General features: G+C 37.1%; 2 protein-coding genes across 9 annotated transcripts in view; one reads left to right on the forward strand and one right to left on the reverse strand.

The window, feature by feature from the left end:
- Positions 1-8,920, forward strand: part of Fgf7 (fibroblast growth factor 7) — a 64,915-nt gene extending 55,995 nt beyond the window's left edge. For both annotated transcript variants that reach the window (XM_031371773.1, XM_031371774.1), the window contains exons 3-4: positions 5,922-6,025; positions 7,039-8,920. In XM_031371773.1, the coding sequence (XP_031227633.1) occupies positions 5,922-6,025; positions 7,039-7,233 (299 nt within the window). In that variant the 3' untranslated portion in view covers positions 7,234-8,920. The remainder of the gene's footprint in view (positions 1-5,921; positions 6,026-7,038) is intronic.
- The window catches only part of Fam227b (family with sequence similarity 227 member B), a 158,027-nt gene that overhangs the window by 97,857 nt on the left and 37,946 nt on the right, over positions 1-22,224 (reverse strand). For all 7 annotated transcript variants that reach the window (XM_031371760.1, XM_031371759.1, XM_031371758.1 and 4 more), the window contains one exon: positions 17,516-17,650. In XM_031371760.1, the coding sequence (XP_031227620.1) occupies positions 17,516-17,650 (135 nt within the window). The remainder of the gene's footprint in view (positions 1-17,515; positions 17,651-22,224) is intronic.

Here is a 22,224-nt window from a genome sequence, read left to right on the forward strand (position 1 = left end):
AAAACCTAGGATAGGGAAAACTATTCTCAACAATAAAGGAACCTCTGGTGGAATCACCATCCCAGACCGTAAGCTGTACTACAGAGCAATTATGATAAAAACTGCATAGTATTGGTACACTGACAGATCAATGGAACCAAATTGAAGACCCAGAAATGAATCCACACACCTATGGTCACTTGATCTTTGACAAAGGAGCTAAAACCATCCAGTGGGGGGGGAACAGCATTTTCAACAGATGGTGCTGGCAGTTAGCACTAGAAGAATGCAAATTGATCCATTCTTATCTCCTTGTACAAAGCTCAAATCCAAGTCAAGGACCTCCACATCAAACCAGATACACTGAAACTAATAGAAAAGAAAGTGGGGAAGAGCCTCGAGCACATAGGCACAGGGGAAAATTTCCTGAACAGAACACCAATAGCTTATGCTCTTAAGACCAAGAATTGACAAATGGGACCTCATAAAGTTGCAAAGCTTCTGTAAGGCAAAAGACACTGTCAATAGGACAAAATGGCAACCAACAAGTTGGGAAAAGATCTTTACCAATCCTATATATGATACAGGGCTAACATCCAATGTATACAAAGAACTCAAGAAGTTAGACTCCAGAGAACCAAATAACCCTATTAAAAATGGGGTACAGAGCTAAACAAAGAATTCTCAACTGAGAATACCGAATGGCTGAGAAGCACCTAAAGAAGCACCCTTCTTTACCACAGAAAACATTTTTGGTTTTGAATTCCTATGAAATTGATGTTCTATTCCATGAATTTAATCGAGTGGGATAGGTTGGGTATCCTTTATTATTTTGCAGGAAGGGAAAAATCTGAAAATGAATTTTGATAGCCACTCTACTCAAATCAAAGTATTTTGATGACTGCATAATTAATGTCATCAGCTTGTTTCTAAAATGTCACTGAATCTCATGTTCCACTCTGCCCTTGAGAGATAAGCATGCTTTCAATTATAATAGTGGTTTTCACGTACATAGAGAACTTGTGTTTTCTACACTTGCTGATGTGCATTTGCGTTATGACCCTATTGTTTATGTATTACAAAAAGAAATAATTCATTTAATAGGCAGATCTTAATCTATCACCAAAGACAATATCCATAACAAACTAACTCCATATGCTCTGTGTATTTGGGACAAGAATAAATAATTAAGATGTTTGTATAAGTTGTCTCCTTACAGTCAGTTATTATATTCAATTAATTAAAGTCTAAGAGTACAACTTTAAAAACTTAAATTGCAATTTAAAAACATTATTATTTTTCAGTCATAACAGCTATATATTTGCAGACAACCTGAGCAGAGAGCAGAGTTACTGGGTTCCATTATGTTTAATGTCTTGGAATGGGGGACACTTCCTACCACTAATGAGACAATATTTGAATACATCTTAAGTTTGCTGTCCTGTGCAGTTGCATGAAATTGACAAATGCATAATAAAATGTATCTGCTGTTACAGTTCTGTACAATAGTCCACTGATTAAAATTCCCTACTTTCACATCAATGCTCATGTAAGGGTCTTGTTGTTGCTGCTGCTGCTGCTGTTTTTGTTTGTTTGTGGACTGATGTTTGAGCTCTAAAAACACTAAACAACATTCCAGTCTATGTAGCATAGTTGGACTCTTCATCCCCTCTTGAAGACTTTGGTTGTTTCTCAATTCTAGCTCTTAATAAGTACAACTGCTTTAAACATCCATGTTCAGATTTCTGTGTGAACATGTCTTCCACTCAGTAGAGTAAGTGCCTTGGCATACAGCATCGGTGTGTTCAGTTTCTAGGAAACCGCCCAAGTGTCTTCTAAGTTGGCTGCACTTTGCGTTCCCACTACCCAGGAGGAGTCTGGGCTGGGTTGCCTCTCTGTCAGTGGTGTGCATGAGCTGTCGGGCTTGGTCATGCTAATAGCTGGGAGGGGGCCCTCAAGGCTGTTCATTCTTCAGTGACAGCACAAGGCACCTTTCCTCTCATCTGCTCTTTTGCTATCATTTCTTCAGATAGTTGATCTACTTTTAGTGATTTTTATTATCATTTTTTTGTTTAGACTCCTTTGTTCTTTTAGAGATACTAAATATCATTTTGCAAGCATGCATTTAAATAATAATATTTTGTTAAATCAAATCCTTAAATGTAATGTAAATATTCAGTTGTTAAGATTTCTTGCTCAAGACAATCTTGACAGTATATCCTAAAAGTTTGTTATTTAACATTAGAATTGTGGTTTTTGTTGTTGTTTATTTTTAGCTCTTAGTTTTAATGTGTTCAAAAGTTATGATCAAAGATGAAGTTAAATGGTCTAATTAATAATTAGCCTAATCATCAAACTACTTTTTTCATCTTCAAAACATATTATTCTATCTCTATAAGTGCTCCTTTTGAAACCTTACAGCATAATGCTCTAAGAGGTGTTAGGAAATAATTATTAATACACTGAAGTAGGACTGGTTTCCACGTAACTATTGGAGATAATTTTGAAAAGGGAAGTTAAAGTACTTTAAATCATGAAGCTACTGACAATAACAACAGAGAGCTAGTATCAATATCAAGAGTGCAGGATTAAAGGAGTATTTGTAATTCTGAGTAGATAGTGGGAGGATTTTAAGTATAGCGATGATCCCAGGGTTTCAAATGTGACACAAGATTAAACAGGCAAAAAAGTAGAATGGTGGAATTTTGGAAATAGAAAAGCCATTAGTGTGTAAGCTAGACACCTAAATAATGAACCTATCTGGTTGCTGAAGGTGTTATTAGCTAGGTTAATGGGTGATATGTATGATATATTGTCTTAATTTTTATGTTTCATTCTCTCTCTTATTATGTTAAAAGTTTGGTGTATCTATGTAATGTAATGTGCTTCATCTCATTGGGGATGAATGAGTTAACTTGTAAACAGAAATATAGATCCACAGAAAAATACAATCTTACATTTGCCTTATATAAGAAAGCATATGTACTTTTTATTTATTATATATTAAAATGTCAAGGATAATTAAGTTATTCTGGTAGATAAAATATCTGTAAGTTATGCATTTTTATATTTTCTGAAAATATTTATATTTATATTTATATTTATATTTATATTGTTTTAGGATGGAGGCAAAATTCCTTAAGTTTGGACAGTTAAGGATTCCACAGGTTTTTGTAGCTATTAAAAAGAGCAGCATCTCCACTCTGCTTGTGCATAAACAAGTGACAGCATTAATACTTTCATTTCCAGGTTTCTTGATTTCAAAGGGCCCAGCAGACAAGGTGTAACAGACCAGACATTCAGGGTTCATTCCTCATCATGCTTCTTAATGCTATCCCACCAAATGACTTTAGGTCTGCTAATTTTTCCTGGTATGAAAAATTCCTTTTTTTTTAATTGTCAGGCAATTAAAAATACAAGTACTTAGCCATTTAAAGCATATGCTCATCCCATTTGAAGCAGAAAAAAAAAACCCTTACAATTCTTTTTTGTATCTTTTATCCTGATAAGATTAACAATGTTTACCACTGATTGGTGTCAAAGAGCAACAACAACAAAAAGGTGGACAAGGGACATTCGGGGGGTTGGGAGGGATAGAGGAGCTTCTGGGGACAAGGTGACATGACTGGTCCTAAAAGGACAGAGTCCACATATCACAGGACCAGTTACTGTCATTCAACAGTTATGTTGAAGGAACATCCTGCCAATATTACAGATTCATCCTCTAATTCCTGCTGATCATGATCGCTACCCCTCAGGCTTTGGAGCAACACTCTCCTCTCTCAGAAAGAATACTGGATTAATGGATTTTGTGGTAGAGTCTTTAGAATCCAAGCTCAATATATTCTTGAATAGATTTCTGCTGTTTTGTGGGCATTGCAAATATGGTGCAGTAATTACTTTCTGCAGTGTTCTCCATGGCAGGAGTGCCAGTTTAGCCCCACAGGACTCTGTTGATCACGTTGCTTCACTTGGCACCTTCTTTAGAGAAAATGAAGTTGTTACATAAAAGCCTAAGGCTGGTGCTTGTCTCTGAATTGAGCCAGGCATGGCAGTGACTCTCAGGGAAGATCTGCTGACGATTGTGTGTCTGTGTCAGTGCACTGTACTCTGTCATGAGCTTGTCAATGGTGTGTAAAGTTTCCATAGCCTCTTCAGGCCAGTGTTCTCCAGAAAGTTCTCTTTCAAGTAAGGTGTTTCTACAGAAGTGCTTGCTATTTCAAGTTCTTAATTTGTTTCCTAAAATTACGGGATTTAATGCATTTAATAACACTTCACAAATACTTCTAAAACACATTCCTTTGCCTTTGCTTCCTAAATGCCAGTGTTTTAGCTGTGCTGCTGTCCTAGGTACCTCTGACTACTGCTATTCTCTCTCTCTCTCTCTTTCTCTCTCTCTCTCTCTCTCTCTCTCTCTCTCTCTCTCTCTCTCTCTCTCTCTCTCTCTCCCTCTCACTCACACACACACACACACACACACACACACACGACCAATCCTGACTAGGCGTGATCACACTTTCCCTTCCCCCAACTTCTCCCAGATCCTCTCTACCTGCCCACCCACCCAACTCCATGTCCTTTTTCTCTTTTAAAAATAGACCCAAGAAACACACACACACACACACACACACACACACACACACACACACACACATCCTCCACAAACCCACAAAACCAAAATACAGCAGCAAAAGACCAATAGGACAAAACAAACAAACAATCCAACCAAAGCAAAATAAGACAAAATGTCCCACGGAGTTCATTTTGTGTTGGCCAACTACTCTGGGGCATGAGGCCTATTTTAATGTGTGGTTTGTATATCTAGTGAGGCTCCATTGGCCATGGGTATCCATTACAGAGAGCTTGTTGGTTAGGGGTGGGAGCCCATGTTTATTTCCTGCCTCCCAGTTGCTGAGAATCCATCTGGCTTACCTGTGCAGGCCCTGTGCACAGTCTCTGTGAGTTCATATGTGTATCAGTCCTTCAATAGTGTCTAGAAGAAACTATTTCTTTGGAGTCATTCATTCCTCCTGGCTCTTATAGTCTTTCTACATCTTCATCACAGAGCCCTGTACCCTGAAGAGAGACGTTTGATGAAGTGCTCCAAAGTCTCTCACTTTCTGCTCATTGCAGAAAAGTAGTCATTGAAAGGTAGTGCTGATCACTGTAGTGACCTCTGTGTTACTTTCCATCTACTGGGAGAAGCTTCTCTGATGGTGGCTAAGCCAGGCTCCAGTCCTCTATATCATATATAATAAAAGAGAATACTTGGCTAACGTTGTAAACTTGTAAAATAAATTCCACAAAGGTTAAAAAGTTAATTACAAAAAATACAATTTTATGTTAATATGATTTTTATAATGAAAATTTGAATCATCTCTGTGCATTAAAACAATCATTTTAAAAGACAGTAGGTTCTACTTGCCATAATGTAAAATTGCTTAAGTTGTTATTTTAAAGATACTAATTTTCAGTGAAGTTAAGAACTATATTTATCAGTAAATAATTTTTAAGATGAATTTAGTCAAACCAAAGAGCAACACTGTTAGGTGCATCCTCCCTTTTTTGTATTTTATCACCTAGCAGCTGTCAGGCTTTGGTAGATTGTTTACTTCTCTGTGTATTCTCAGTATCCTCATCAGTGAAGTGGCTGTAGCAAGGATGCCTGCCCTACAGTGTGTGGTGATGATTGGACAAAGTCATACACAGGAGGGATACTTTTATGGTATGAATTCAGCAAATATCAGTTACATTGTCACTATGGTAGATTTGAAGTATTGTTCTAGAGGATATGTCTGAATATGTAGCAGATGTCCTTCCCCATGTAACAAAAAGTTTGCAGTTCTATGTTTCATGATTACTCTGCTGTTTGTGGCTGTGCGTTAGGGAAATATGTCTCCAGATTAGTGAATAATGATATATGTTTGTGTGATTCCTTGCAGACATCATGGAAATCAGGACTGTGGCAGTTGGAATTGTGGCAATCAAAGGGGTGGAGAGCGAATACTATCTTGCCATGAACAAGGAAGGGAAACTCTATGCTAAGGTATTAATAATTGATAGCAGTTATTATTCAAACATACTTTGTCAAAATTATCTGCCTTTCTGAGAGCTGGAATTAATTTTATTCCACCAGTGCAAGTTGAATATTCCATTAAAACTCTCTTTACTCCAGCACTAAGGTAAAATATTTTCTGTATGACCTGAGATTTTTTTTTAAGCTACATGGATGTTAGATTCCTCATCTGTAAGATGACTTAGAATGACTGATCTCTAGGGCTATTTCCAATTATAAATCCCTTGTGTACTATTGATACTTGGAACCTAAAATTTCCATCTCTGAGTATCAAAGCTCTTTTTGTTAGAATTCACCCAATTTGCACATTGCTGACATGAAAATTCTTGGAAAAATTTTTGAATTATTCAGTTCACTTATCATTATCAGTCTCCCAACTATAGGCTTTGAACTATAAGCATTCACCTCGTTTCTACTTTAGTATGATGGGAAACAGTTTATCCCACTGTAGTAAAGCAAAGGTCATTTTTCATTGTATTCTTGTAGCTCTGCATGATGCCTACACAGGCAAACTACAGAATAGAGGCTCAATCAAATGAGCACATTGCCTGCATGGACAATCAAACTAAATAATTTTTTACTTTTGTTACAATTGAGGGCAACATAGTAGAAAGTGAAGTAAAGTTTATTAAATGGTCCCTCACCTACAGGAGGTAGAAGCTACCCTCTCTATAGTAAATATCTGGTGGATAATGAAGAGATTTGGGGACCCCAACATTAAAGAGTAGAATTTTACTGCCCCAAAAGACATAACTAAATGTGTTTCATATTATTAGTTTTTGTTAAACTTAAGATGCTTTTGGCCGATGGCAATACATGCCATAAATAAACCCACTAAGCCATACCAGATCTGCTCAGTCTGAGGCTTACAATAATCTCACGTATATGACCTCTACAGACCATTATCTGTTTGCCATCAGTTTGACCTTCCTCTAGAATTTGCTTTATTAATTGTGCTTGTTTTTTGGCTTATTTTTTATCAGAAAGAATGCAATGAGGATTGCAACTTCAAAGAACTGATTCTGGAAAACCATTATAACACCTACGCATCAGCTAAATGGACACACGGCGGAGGGGAAATGTTCGTTGCCTTAAATCAAAAGGGGGTTCCTGTCAAAGGGAAGAAAACAAAGAAAGAACAAAAAACAGCCCATTTTCTTCCTATGGCAATAACCTAAGTGTATATGGTATTTGAGAAACCAGTTTCATTCAGCAGGGAGATTTCTTTCCAGTGGACTTTTCTTCTCTCTCTCTCTCTTTCTCTCTCTCTCTCTCTCTCTCTCTCTCTCTCTCTCTTTCTCTCTCTCTTTCTCTCTCTCTCTCAAAGTAACCAAGAAAGGCTGGAAAACTACTGAAAAACTGATCAAGCTGGACTTGCGCATTTTTGTTTATTTTAAAAGACTGCATTAAAGAAAGATTTGAAGAATATACACAAAAATCAGATTTAGTAAAAGTTGTAAAAAGTTGTAAGTGGTTGTACAATCATGATGTTAGTGATGTGATATTTTTCTTAAATTAATTTACCCTTAAGAGTATGTTAGATTTGACTATCTGATAATGAATATTTAATATCACTATCTGCTTATAAGGTGGCTGCTATGATAATATTAATAATGCAGATGATGTTATATAAGGAATGTCAGACCTAAAGGCTGCTGGGATGCTTCATCAGATGATCAAGCCCCACACACACTACAGACGATGAGCAGTGTTTGAAAGCTTTCCAGTAAGAACTAGAATCCCCTTCAGCTCTATTCAGAAAGATGAATGTTCTCAACATTTTATTATAGAATAGAATTTACAGGTGGTTTTACAAAAATCACAGGCTTGGAACATACCTCCACTGATTAACATAAAAAAAATCCACTCAAATTGAAAAGGTATTGCTAACAGGATGTTTTAAAAATCTGTATATAAAATAGCAATAATGATGATAATATTGTATTTCATCTCACCACAAAATAATATTTTATAATCCCTCAAAATAAATTTCAGAAATCTTTGCATTTTTTCAAGCAAATCTATCTTTTGTATAATTCACATTTGGGAACACAACTTTTTAGTAATGCTCTTCCCACAAATAATCATGCTTATTTCCCCTCTGTGATAACAGCATTAAACTCTACTTTAAGTTGTATTTGAATTTTATTGTTTTGTTATTTAAGTTTATGTTATTTATAAAGAAAAAAAACCTTAAGAAGTTGTATCTGTTTCATATGCTTTTAATTTCAAGGGAGCAACAAACTCATCTGGCTGCACTGCAAATGTCTCCTCCCCTGGTGGCTGACACCAGTCTAGCACACAACACTTGGCTAGCAAGTGCTGGATGGTGGACAAAAAAGACAGCCTGCAGCCATGCTTACAATAGATGTCTCATAGTGAACGATGCAAATATGTGGGAGAGATTTTACACAATGTTCATGCCAATGAATTTGGATCATGTAAGTAAAAGAAAAGTATTTAGTGAAGATGTACTTTTGAAAATAGGCATATTTAAAGTTAGAAGTTTGATAATCTTTAGAAGTTTCTGCCACACAAAATATGCCAACATTGAAATGGCAAGAGTAAAACTCCAATAGAGGTTGTAATCAGGGTATGGGGCCTCAAACACCTTGAGGCTTCAGGTCAGGCCACAGATAACAGGTGTAATAAATAGATGAATGATTACCCCATAGCTCTGTCACCAGTAGATGCGGACATAAACTTATGAATACTTATGAAGGGGGGGCAACATTTATTTAAATTGTTGATATATTAATTAATGTAATATCAACTTCATAGTGCTTGTCATTAAAGTTTCTATTACGTAAAACACTTATTGGTAATATGTTTATATGTGAAAGTTATATGATAAAGCCTTGTCAACAGAATGAATCAATTGACTTTCTTGTGTTTGCCCAGGCATCCAGGCTACTGGAAGGTCAAAAGTGTGGTCTTTTGCCATACACTGAAGGACACACCATGAGGGAATGCTCTGTGTCAGCATCCAATTCAAACATATCTGTAATCTAGCATCCTATCCCAGGAGCCCTAACTGGAGTCTTGTAAACATACCAAGGACAGAAGAAGACTTTGTTTTTCATAGTCGTTTCATAGGTGCCTAGCTGAGTACTAGTTCATAATCAACTTATGTATATATGAATCCATTCAATAATAGTTCCCAAGGAAAAGGTAAAATGCAATTATTCTTACTTAAAGTTTAAAAACTCAGAGCAAAGCATAATCACGCAGAAGCTTAAACAGAAGTAGTGACCATACATAGAAGGTGGCTACAATTATTACCAAATTAGTTTCTAAGGAAAAGCCATTATAATATTGGACTTGAATTAGACAGAACCAAAATTGAGTAGTAAAGGCATTCTTAGTGATATAAGTCATGTACAAAATCTGTCCACAAACATTGACTTTTTTTAAAAAAAAAGTTTGTTATTTTTAAATTATGTACCTATGTGTGTGTCTTTATGGGTATGTAAATATGAGTGTGGATAGTCATGGAGTTCAGCAGAGAGTTCTAGGAACTGAACTTAGGTCTTTTGCAAGAGCAGTATGTGCTCTTAACTGATGACCCATCTCGCCTGACCCATACTTATTTTAAACATGTAAACTTCAAAAAATCTGCTTTAGTCAAATACATTTAGAATTCCAAAGTTGTGAAAGCCTATGAGGCCTTCATCCTACTCCGATTTGACATCAGTAAACTGAGATTTTAACACACACTGGGTGCTGGATGAACTCAGCTTACCTTGGAGTCTCAGTCACTAAGCTTGTGTCTTATTCCAAACTTGTCAGTCATCTCCTCATTTACTTGACTTTAATTTCTATCAAGATGTCATCTTTTATATGAGAATACTTGTGGTTTACTTGTTAATTCACTTAGTACATAATGAGACCATTATGATTTGACTTTAAAGGAGAAAGGAGTGTGATTTCCAATTCTGATTCCTATGCAAATTTTATGTGAATTCTTTATAAATGAGAAGTAGCCCATAAGGCATTTTTATAATCAGAGTATTCCTTTCTAAAGTTTTCTTTAAAAAGAAAACCATATAAACTTGTGGGTTTCCCCAAACTGGTAAAGGACTAAGTAAAAGAATATGACTTGCTAACACAGTAAGTAGAATGATACTTTAGGTACAAGTGAACTAAAACACTCCAACAGACAAGCAATAATGTAGATCACTGACTTTTGAGTTGTTCTAAACTCAACTCAGATATGAAAGAGAAGGCAGGTTAGAGGTTCTGTCACTTAGAGGGCTTCTTTCTAGTTTCTAGAGAGTTGATAACATGAAGAGTGATTATGGAGGTCCTCTGATTCATGATCTCCAAATGTTCAGTTTAGTGTAGAATGAAATCCTAAGCAATCATATAAAGATAGCTTTCCAAGCTGGCCTTGCTGACCTTGGTGATAGGGGCACAGGTGAGCCTCACCGGGTGTGATCATGGGAGAGCTGGCCCCATTCCCCACCAGCTGCAGCAGTGGGGAGAGCTGGCCCTGAACCTCGACTGGGCAACACAATAGAACTGGCTTTGGTGGCCTGGGTGTAGGTGAGCTGGCCCTGAAGTCATGAAAACAGAAGAGCCAGCCCTGTTCCTTATCAGTTGCAGCATTGGTGAGAATCTGGGGCGGTACTGGGGAGCTCACCCTGGTGATATGATGGTGGCTTCAGGAGAGCTGCCAGGCGGACCAACTCAGCTACCATCCAGGCCACCCCAGATTCAGGGGTTTAAGTTGGCCCACCCTAACATCTACCTCATGTATGAACTGCTGGAGCATGTGAAAGGGCCAGTCCTGCAGATCCAAAGCTGCAGAAGCTCCACGACACAGGACATCTGAGAGGATCCTGGTGAGGACCTAGTACTGATGGTGCATCAGAAGTCAGAAGCCTCAAACCAAACCAATAACTCACTGCAGTGAACATTTACAAGTAAAGATGTGCAGACAAAAGGGTGTACTGTGAACATACTGTGACACACTGCACCTTCCACGACAGTATTTTGGTTTTGGTTTTTTATTATTTCTTGTTATTCTCTTTTGGAGAGGAGGTTGAAAGGGTGGAAGGGCTAGGGAGATGTGAGTGGGATTAGAGCAAATGATGTGAAATTCACAAAGAACCAATATAAAGTAAAAGAAAAAAAAAGATATCTCCCAAAGACAGAAAATTTTACATTTAAATTTAAAATCTAATTCTTGCAATTCATGTGAGTTTTGTCTTTTATTCTGGTAGTACTTATATTCTCTTTAATGTGAAAATGTCTCCAGTTGACGTCAGGGAACCAAACTCAAGTTTTCAGTGGCTATCTGAGCTTACTGCAAAGCTTCCCTTTTACCCTTACCCCGTGTCATATAGATTAGACAAATGATTTCCTACCTTTATAGTCCAACTTTACATACTAATAATACAGGTATAAGCAAACAAAAATTAAGCTAAGATCATTTTAGCTTAAACATATTCAACATATGTTATCTTAAACATGTGATCTTAAACATATTTAACACTTAATGTGGATGATTATTAATTAGTCAAAATACTTTATTGATTCTCAATGCTGAGGAGAGACAGAGAGAGGCAGACTCCTGGTGCTTTCTGCAGCCAGTCTGGCCAATAGGTGAGCTACAGTCCCAGAGAGAAACCCTGTCTCAAAAAATAAGGTAGAGAGTGCTAAAGGAAGACACTTAACCTCAGGCTTCTGTGTGTGTGTGTGTGTGTGTGTGTGTGTGTGTGTGTGTGTGTGTGCCTTACATGGGCCTATATGGATATCAGATTGTCATGTGTAGCCATTTTTAAGATAACCTTAAAGTAGATGGTTAGAGTTTAGAATGTTCTTACTATGGAACAGCTTGTTAGAGCCCTGAGTGCAGCTCTGTCAGTGGTATATCAGATTACTCTTTGTATATTCTACCACAGACAACAAAACCTCAGTATTCAATGACAATCACTTATTCCATCACACTCCCATTTGCTCTCCAATTTTGAAAATATTATTGATTTATTTTCTTTTGAATTGAAACTTGACAGGAAGTAAGAAATAATAAAATCCTACTATCTTACCAACACCTCCCGAGGAGCCAGGTAATTACTCTCATGAGAAGGTGCCTCCTAGTTTCCCACTTGCTTCTTGGATGTGATGAAATCCCATTCCCAAATCACCATCCCAAGCTTTCTGAAAGCTTATGCCATTATATGACCAGGAATTATTCCTTTCTCTCTCTGGAAGCAGCTATGTATAAGTTATTGTGGTATATAACATGAAAATTTAATAACCTAACACAACAGGTCGTTTGCTTTATAATTATCTGAGTGCCCTGTCTGCAAGCCGTCATAAAGTTGTAATCAAGGTATTAACCAGGGATGCCACTGATCTCAACACTCAGTCCTGAGGGAAATCCAGCACTACCCTTCCCTGGCTGAAGCTGCAAACAGCAGCTCCTCATTATGGCCTTTTCAGAGCACTGTTTCTCAAAAGAATTTTATTTCCTATAAATCAGTGAATCAGAGAATAAAATTTCCTGAATTGAAGCCATAGTTCTAAGAAATAATCCCCAGTGGGTCCTGTTCCTCTAACTGGGCCTCCTTGTCTGGCCTCAATGGAAGAGGATGCACCTAGTCCTGCAGTAACTTCATATGCTAGGGTGTGGTGGTGGTGGTGGTTGATACCTAGAGGGGGGCTCCCCTTTTCAAAGGGGAAGGGGAGTGAGGAATGAGGGGAGGGTTGTATGAGGGAGGAGATAGGGGCTAATATTGGGCTGTACAGTGAATACATAAATTTAATGATACTCTTCAGCATGATGTTATTTCTGTACATACACAAGGGGAGGTATTAACCCCGCAGTACACACTAGAAAAGGAAGACCATTGTAAAGTGTCTATTGCAAGTCATTAATTAGATGACCATGTAAGGCTTTGCCATAAACCCACATGTTTTACAGTCTCATAAGACCAATTCAAGGCATTCATAGAGAAACAGATGAAACAGGCATATTTTCTGTGGAAAATTGGTCCTTTCTTCCACAGGAAAATGAGAGAAGGCTTGGATCAGATCTGTTTTTGTTAGCCTGCATTGTGCCTCCTTAGGTCTAACATGGGAGGGAACTGACAATGACACATGCCCTCCACAGAAGGACATCATCATGTCTTGAGACTCAACCTCAAAATAATTCTTCTCTTAACTTCACTACCTTAAGAGAACAAGATCATAGATGTCATTTGAATTTTTTTTTAAAGCATTAAGAGTTTTGTCCCAGAGGGCAGAGGCGCTTAAGCATTCATAGTTGTCCACGACCATCTAAGTCAGTGGTACTCTGCTCCTTTGGGGATGAAGGACCCTTTCACAAGAGTCACCTATGACCATCAAAAATACAGATATTTACATTTTGATTCACAACAGTAGCCAAAATTATAGTTATAAAGTAGCGACAAAATAATTTTATGGTTGGGCATCACCACAACATGAGGAACTGTGTTAAAGGTTCACAGCATTGGGAAGGTTGAGAACCACTGTCCTAAACAAAACAAAATCTAAAAAGAACCAAAAGCTATTGGTTTCCATGCAGGATGCACATTGGAGTAACCTCCAGGAGTTACTTTTCCTCTTGAAACAATGAGACACAGGCTTTATCCCAGGTCAGCTCTCTCAGTGAATATAGATTGGGGAATTGTTACGCACACTCATCTACTCCAGTCACATCCAAAATATCGGGGAAAAAATCCTGATAAAGGATAAGAGGCAATAAGACTGCAAAAGGAGTTCTGTGCCTCCTGGATAGACAGTCACTGGTATCCCCTAACTCAGACGTGTTCCAGATCAGTCTTTCCAATCATCAACACGGCCTCATAATTAGGCATAAAGCTACCCCAAGAAATGACTTGTTAATGGTTAAGATTGGGCATTGTTTTCTAGCAAGCACAATGTTTCCAACTATCCTAGTTTAATACCAAGCTGTCCATAGCTTGCAATTTCTCTCAAAGTATCTCCCTTGCTAGAGCTGGCAATAGAGGTCGAGTACATTCCTTAAGACGATAGATAGTTTACAATAGTTAGTAGTGTTTTGCATAATATAGGGTAATGAAGGGTTTCCCTCACTCTAGGACATTAGTTAAAAGTGTTAGGTCAGGAACTCCCCACTGCCTGCCCCCAGCTAGAACCAGAGAATTAGCATAGGAATATCTATTTACCTCAACAGGGAGGGCTCCACTCCTCTTCCTCCTGCTTCACACCTAGCTACCAGACCCTGCTGGCCTTGGTATGGGGGTCACCTGCCTACATGACTTCAGTCTTGCGTCCCCTACTGTAACCCCCACCTGCCTACGTGACTCTTGACATCTGCCCTGTTTGCTGTATGGTATCTAAGCCTGATTCTCACCTTGGACAAATACACTCAGATCTAACACACACTCATGTCAGCTCTGTTTGTCATTTCTTCGCCTATGCCTTGTCGACCTGACTAGGACCCTGTTTCTCCCGCGGGTTGAGAGAGGCCCAGATTGGCTGGCCCGTGGCAGGGAATGTCATTTTTATATTCCCCAGTAATCTCTAATGCTCTTGTTGCAATGAAAACTAACAAGACAAGAGGAAAAAAACAAAGCAAACTCCTTTCTAACCTAGTCCTGGCTCATTATCTTCACAGTGGCAAGTCTTACTCTTTGCCAACCCAGGTTTCCACCATGTTTCTATTTACAGTTAGCACTAGAAGGAACACAAACATGAGAAGGAGCTATCATCATTCTGACAATGAAATTATTATGGAATATAAGGTGATTAAAAGTCCATTCTCCAAAAGAACGTGCATTAGATATAATAAAATCCCTCTTTTCAAATTTGTGATTGGTTTCCACATCACACAGAATACAATCTTAAATTGTATGGACTCCAGCAGGGTGGCAGTGGAACAAAGGTAACTGGTTGAAAACTTTGCTGTTGATTAAGCAGGACAAGACAACAAGCAAAACACTATAAATCCATAAGCATATGTTCAGTTGCTGAGCAGAAACTGTCAAGTTCATTAAAAATACCAAAAAATGGGTTATGTCTTTTGGGACTCCTGAATCCAAATGGTTGTATCTTTGCCAAGATTTGGTATGTCTAGGGTTATTGTTTTACATATATTTTATACCTTCCATCTTCTGAGACGTGTTTGTATAATGGTGCCCACATATCTGGTGTCTTGGTTTTTGTGTTCTTTGTCTTTCCTCTTTTTTTTTCTTCTACTTTCCCTTTTTCTTTCATCTGATTGGAATATTTAAAAAAAGCTGTCTTTAAGTACAGTTTTTTTTTTCCTGCTTTAGACTGCTGTTACGTCTCTCAGCTGTGTTTTTATTTGGCTTGGTTATTTATTTATTTATTTATTTATTTATTTATTTATTTATTTATTATAAATGAGTACACAGAAGAGGGCATCAGATATCATTATGGGTGGTTGTGAGCCACCATGTGGTTGCTGGGATTTGAACTCAGGTCCTTCGGAAGAGCAGTCAGTGCTCTTACCTGCTGGTCTATCTCACCAGCCCCTTTATTTGGCTTGTTAAGTCCTTCAGTTTCAAGGTTTCTACTTGGTTCTTCTCCATGCCAACTCTAGAGATTTCTCATTCTAATTAGTGGCATTTTTTCCTATTTAATTTTCTCTTTGTAGTTGCTCATGTTTCACTGACTTTCCTAAGAATCAGTCCTCTGAATATCTTATCAGGCACCTCATCACATTTAAGATTAGTTGCCAGAAAATTATTATGTTCTATCTGTTGATAACATGTCTGGGAATAGTTCTTTCTCGGCCTGTTCCCATGACTATATAAACACTCTTACCTTCCCCTGTGCAAGGGTCAGTGCCTCATGTCTGTCACTTATACCTGGTTTTAAAAAGTACATTCCAAACAAGCAGAGCAGCTATTATGCCAGGGTACAGTCTACCCTCTGATTAAGTGCTACCAGCCACAGTGTGAAAGCATGCAGCATTTCTGCTCCAGTGCATCAAAGACAGAAGCATTAGGAAAAGCAAGCATTGAAGCTGTTTGCTTGATGGTGCTCTCTGCCTCAAAAAACATCTGTTAGGCCCAGAACTTCATGTTGATAGGCTTTCATTAGATCAGCTCATATTGTCCCACTTTCCCCCTTCTTGGTCCTTTTCTGTATCATTGTGTTGCTAGGCAATAATTATTCTTACAACTTACTTCAAATTTTGTTGGCTAGTATTGTTCATTGTTAAGTGTTGATGCATTTTATAAAGTATGTACTGTATGTATCACTGACTTCACTATTAATTTGTCCAGTGTTTATGATGTTTCCAATGATGAAAAGAGGAAAGTCTTGGCTTTATGATAAGGGAAGTCCAATCAGCTATATCCATTAACTCTAAAAATAATAGTATAAAAAAGTATATTGAAACATGCTATTAAAAAAAGCATATCTTTTGTGCCTTGACTTCTAGCATGTAGGATCCTTCCTGGTTTATGTTTGGCATTCTAGAAAGCTTATTAAAGGTTATCAGTAGCAAGAAAGCCATTTCCTATAATTACTAATAGGACTCATGTTATGATATTTATACAGCTAAGAGTAGGAAACCCTGTCTCCATTTGTGATCAGTCACTGCCAAGTGTACAGATCTGAAAAGCTGTAATGAACTAGTTAAACAATTGCAGCATCATATATTAGCCAAGTACTAGATGGAAAGGCCAGCCCTTCTTGCCTTGCATATCTGAAGGAAAACACCGCAAGGTCATTCTCTCTACATTATGCTCAGTTGAAAAGCCTTTGTTCTGATCCAGCTAGTCAGAATGAAACCTATGTATCAAGACTGTGCTTGGTACTGAAGTCAAAGTATAAATAGGAGAGAAATTAACTTGCATTTAAGAGTTCATTGAGAGTAGTTAAGGAGTTTTGATTTTTGTATAGCAGTTTTAGGCATAGAATTCAAGAAACAGGAGAAAATACAAAGATACATTTAAGTAAATTGATATTTCAATTTTCCTATAATTAGACTATTTAATAAATTAGTCATTTTGAAAAGAAAAGCTGAGGAAATAATCATATTTCTAATCACAAAATAAATTCCAAATGGATTCAGTAAGTCAGTCAAATATAGAAGCAAGAAAGGATTAGGAAAAATCACAGGTAGGCAATTTGATAACCTTATTAAGTCTTGACAAAATGCAGCAAGACTTAAGCTCTAAAGGAAATACAATTTAAATGTACAAAATAAAAAGGTTAAACATCTCTGCTGCAAGACACATTGCCAGCTGGTTAGCCACATAGCCTCAGTGAGAACATCCAAAGTCCTAAAGACTGACATAAACGTGTTGCAGCAGGTGGACAGAAAAAAGCCTCCAGACACACTGCAATGACAACAATTTACAGATCAAATGACATTCTAGGATCATCCCTAAATTGAATTGTTAGAAAAAACAGACAACTAGCCTAGCATACTTGATGGTGGCTACCTGCCCACACCTACGTTGCCACATTACTTACTGCCTGGTATGTGCTCCGGGCTGGAGACGACCTTCCTCCTCAGCTTCACAGGTACACGCCTGACGCCATGAATGGTGGTTGTGCAGAGGTTTTGCAGTTTCCAGTGGGTCCAAAAGCCAGTTTCAGGTTTTAGACCTGTTAATGTAATGTGCAAATTTAGCCAATCAGACTTTTACTAACAAAGTAGAATTTTCTACCTCTCTGTAGATGCAGCTACCAGGTATTTTTTTAAAATTATTAGTTTCCATGGCATAAAATATAATGCTTTGTACTTCATTTGCTCAGTGTTCTTGACAAATTTCCTATGTTTTAAAATATTAGGTATGAATGTTGTATAGTAAAGGCAACAGGTAGCTGATTAAGGCAGGGTTGTTTTTTTGTTTTGTTTCTGTGCTCTCAAGAAAAGGCTGCCACACGGCAGAGGGCCACATCAGGAAGAGTCACATTGCCAGGAGAATCCAGCGCCATGGTCACAGCAACTGCTTTGTTACTTTTTTTTTGAAGGAATCATTAAATCATTCCAGCAAGTTCCAGGGCTCAAGGCTCATGTCACCCTAGTTACTTGGCTCCTAGAATGTCAATCATTTGGGGTAAGAATTAGCAAAGGAGAGGGTGGTTGTGGCCAGGGCTCTAGGTTGGCTTGTTTGTATTTAATAATCATCCCTGTAATTATTTGCTGTATCTATAAACAGTCTGACCCCAAGAAGGGTACCTCCTCAGGTGTTAAAATATAAAATGTAGCTGGGCGGTGGTAGCTCACGCCTTTAATCCCAGCGCTTGGGAGGCAGAGACAGGTGGATTTCTGAGTTTGAGGCCAGCCTGGTCTACAGAGTGAGTACCAGGACAGCCAGGACAACACAGAGAAAGCCTGTCTTGAAAACCAAATATATAATTAAATATATATATAATGTAAAAGATAAAATTAATGATTAATGCAGTCTAGTGGTAAACTACCCTTCTGTTTCTGGGATAAACTACCGTGTGTGTGTGTGTGTGTGTGTGTGTGTGTAAAATGTAGAGAGAAATAGTGTGTTGGTTCTTCTCCAAAGCTATCAGATGTACTCTAATATGAACATCTTTTACTGGATATAGCATACATCCATTATCCCAGAAGTTCTCTTCTCTGTTATATTGAGAACTGCCACTCTCTTGTGTTAAGAGCCTTTGCTTCTTGAATTTCATTTCCTCTCCTTAGTTTATCTGATATTTTGTTGGGTATTTGTACAATAGCTTCATAAGAAAAAGGCGAATTCAAAGTAACTTTCTTAAAAGTATTTGCAGTCAGCGGTGGTGGCGCACACCTTTAAATCCTAGCACTTGGAAGGCAGAGGCAGGTGGATTTCTGAGTTCAAAGCCAGCCTGATCTACAGAGTGAGTTCCAGGACAGCCAGGGCTACACAGAGAAACCTTGTCTCGAAAAAAATAAAATAAAAACAAACAAACAAAAGATTGGCATATCTGAAAATTGCCTGGACTTCATTCTTAGCCTCACTTGGTTTGTTTGGGTTTAAGCTATGAGTAACTTTCACTCCAAGTTGTTGTTACTCTATCCCAGCATTCAGAGCTGCTTACCAGCAGCTTAGTAGCATTCTACATTTGATCTCTCTGTTCTCTGTAAGTTTGAGCAATTTCTTTTTGTTGTCAAGGTTCTGAGAGTTCACAGTAAAATCTGCAACACACTGGAGTTTTTATTCCTTGTCTTAATGTCTTCCAAAGTAGAAAGTTAAGTCTTTTCAAATATGAGACTTTTTAGATGTATGTATTTTTCTCTGGACTTTTTTTGTTATTCTCTTTTTGGATATAATATAGAAACTGAAATCTAAAAATAGAAGAGATGAAGGATCAGTTTTTCAACATAAAGATAGATGCTAGATCATGGATTTTTTTCCAGCTTTCTTCTCCTTTTCCTCTTCCTCTTGTTCTTCCTTCCTCCTCTTCCTCTTCCTCCTCATTTCTCTTCTTTCTCTTCTTCCTCTCCTTCCTTCTCTTCTTCTTCTTCTTCCTCTTTCTCCTCCTTTTCTTGTTTAGAATATACATCAAAGGATAGAAATTATCTCCAGAGGAATTTGCTTTACTATATTTTCTGATATTTAGTTTTGTTTTTAACTCTGGTCAGTTATTTTCTAATTTTCTTTATAATTTTTTTCTTGAGCAGTAGATTATTTAAAACTATATTTCTTTTGTTATTGAATTTGGAAATATTTATGGGGTACATTATCATAACTCAATACATGTATACAATATATAATAAATCATGGTTAAAACATTTCTTCTCATCAACTGTTAATTTTATATGTTGAGAATTTCATATTTTTCTAATAGTTTTGAAATAGATCATATGTTGGTTTTTATTTAAGTTTTATTGCATTATGATGGGAAAAGATAATTTCAATTTATCTGAATTTGTTAACATTTAAAAACATATTTAAAAGCTGGGCATGATGGTGCACGCCTTTAATCCCAGCACTTGGGAGGCAGAGGTAGGCGGATTTCTGAGTTCGGGGCCAGCCTGGTCTACAGAGTGAGTTCCAGGACAGCAAGGCAACACAGAGCAACCCTGTCTCGGGGGAAAAAAAAGGAAAAAGGAAAAAAAAGGAAAAAGAACATATTTTAAGTAAATAGAACTACATCACATTCTTCTTTCCCTTTTGTACACCAAAGGTTTCCCTCTCCTCTCAGAGACTCCCTCTTCAATACCTGTGATACCTTTCATTTTATATTATCATATTCTTTAAAGTTTATAAAACATTGTAACAATAAAAATTAGTATTATAAAAGTTGTTTGATATAAAACAACAATTAATTGAACAGACTTATGTAGATGCTTGTCTACAGCAATGCTGAAAATATATACGTTTTTCTCAATATAAATTTTAAATAACTCCAAACATATTAACTGTATGCTATTTTAAAATAATTCATCACTGTTAGCTTTTTTGAAAATGAACATAAGTAGATAAAGTCTTTTTGTTTGTTTGTTTGTGTTGTTTTTAGTAGAGCTTAAAATCTTGGTTCTTACTGTGGTACAAAACCAAAATTAGAACAATTTTTAGACATTGGAGTTCATTGTAATAAGGCTGTACTTCAATGACACTCACATCAACAAAGAATTTTACCTCCATAGTAGCTAAGCTAAGAGTTGACAGTTCTGCTGCGCCAAGGAATGAATTGTAGGCATGATTTTTGGATACAGACTTCCTGCTATGGTCAAAGCTATTTGACTTGAATGATTGTTTTCATTCTCAGCCCACAGAGAACAGGTTACATTCATTTAAGAAATAGTGTGTGTATAAGGATGGTCTATCCATGAAGTCATTCACCAACTGTTTCAATGAACAATGGTTCTGTATGGAGGGTGGCATAGACATTAGGTGAGGGTAAGAATCTGGGGTTCATTGACTGTGGTGATACAATAGTTACAAACATCAAGCAAAGCATTTAGTCTCACTCTTTGTTGTTCCTTCACAAGCCAACTCTCAAGTTAATTGTCTATGTTTCTTTTGACTGTATAAATAATTTTGAAATATGTAAGCTGTTCTGAAAACCATAGTATAGTGTAAAAACATCAAACAAACAATCTTACTAATTGAGAGGCTGAGATAGGAGAAGCCTAATTTCAAGACCACTAAGTGGAACCCAGAAAGACACTGTCATGTACAAATAAGCAGAAAGTGTATATGAATTATACAATATTGGACCTATTTATCCAATTACCAAATTAGAAAGACCTCTGGATGACAGCCAACAAATTTTCTAATTCCTCATGTTTTTGAATTTTGGATATTTGGTAATATTAATTTTCATATTAAGAGGTATTAAGAAAAAGTAATTGTTACTTCTGTTATTTTTGTTGTTAGAAGAAGAGTTAGGTTTGTGTGGGTGTGTTGAAAGATTACTTTCTTGCTTCTTCTAGGGTGTAGTTTTGCTCCTTATGTTGGCATTTTCCATCTATTATCCTTTGTAGGGCTAGATTTGTGGAAAGATATTGTGTAAATTTTGTTTTGTCATGGAATATCTTGTTTTCTCCACTTATAGTAATTGAGAGTTTTGCTAGGTATAGTAGCCTGGGCTGGCATTTGTATTCTCTTTGGGGCTGTATGCCCAGGATCACAGCTTTCACAGTCTCTTTTAAGAAGTATGGTGTAATTCTGATAAGCCTGCCTTTATATGTTACTTGACCATTTTCCCTTACTGCTTTTAAAATTCTTTCTTTGTTTAGTGTATTTGGTATGTTGATTATTATGTGAGGGGAGGAATTTCTTTTCTGGTCCAGTCTATTTAGAGTTCTGTAGTCTTCTTGTATGTTCATGGGCATCTCTTTCTTTAGGTTAGAGAAGTTTTCTTCTATAATTTTGTTGAAAATATTTATTGGTTTTTTAAGTTGGGAGTCTTCACTCTCTTCTATATCTATTATCCTTAGGTTTGGTCTTCTCATTGTGTCCTGGATTTCCTGCATGTTTTGGGTTAGGAGTTTTTTGCTTTTTGCACTTTCTTTGACTGTTGTGTCAATGTTTTCTATGTTATCTTCTGCCCCTGAGATTCTCTCTTCTATCTCTTATACTCTGTTGATGATGGTTGCATCTATGACTACTGATCTATTTCCTAGGTTTTCTAACTTCAGGGTTATCTCCCTTTGTGATCTCTTTATTGTTTCTAGTTCCATTTTTAGATCCTGGATGGTTTTGTTCATTTCCTTCACCTGTTTGATT

Source organism: Mastomys coucha, unplaced genomic scaffold, assembly GCF_008632895.1.
Source record: "Mastomys coucha isolate ucsf_1 unplaced genomic scaffold, UCSF_Mcou_1 pScaffold15, whole genome shotgun sequence".
NCBI lineage: Eukaryota > Metazoa > Chordata > Mammalia > Rodentia > Muridae > Mastomys > Mastomys coucha.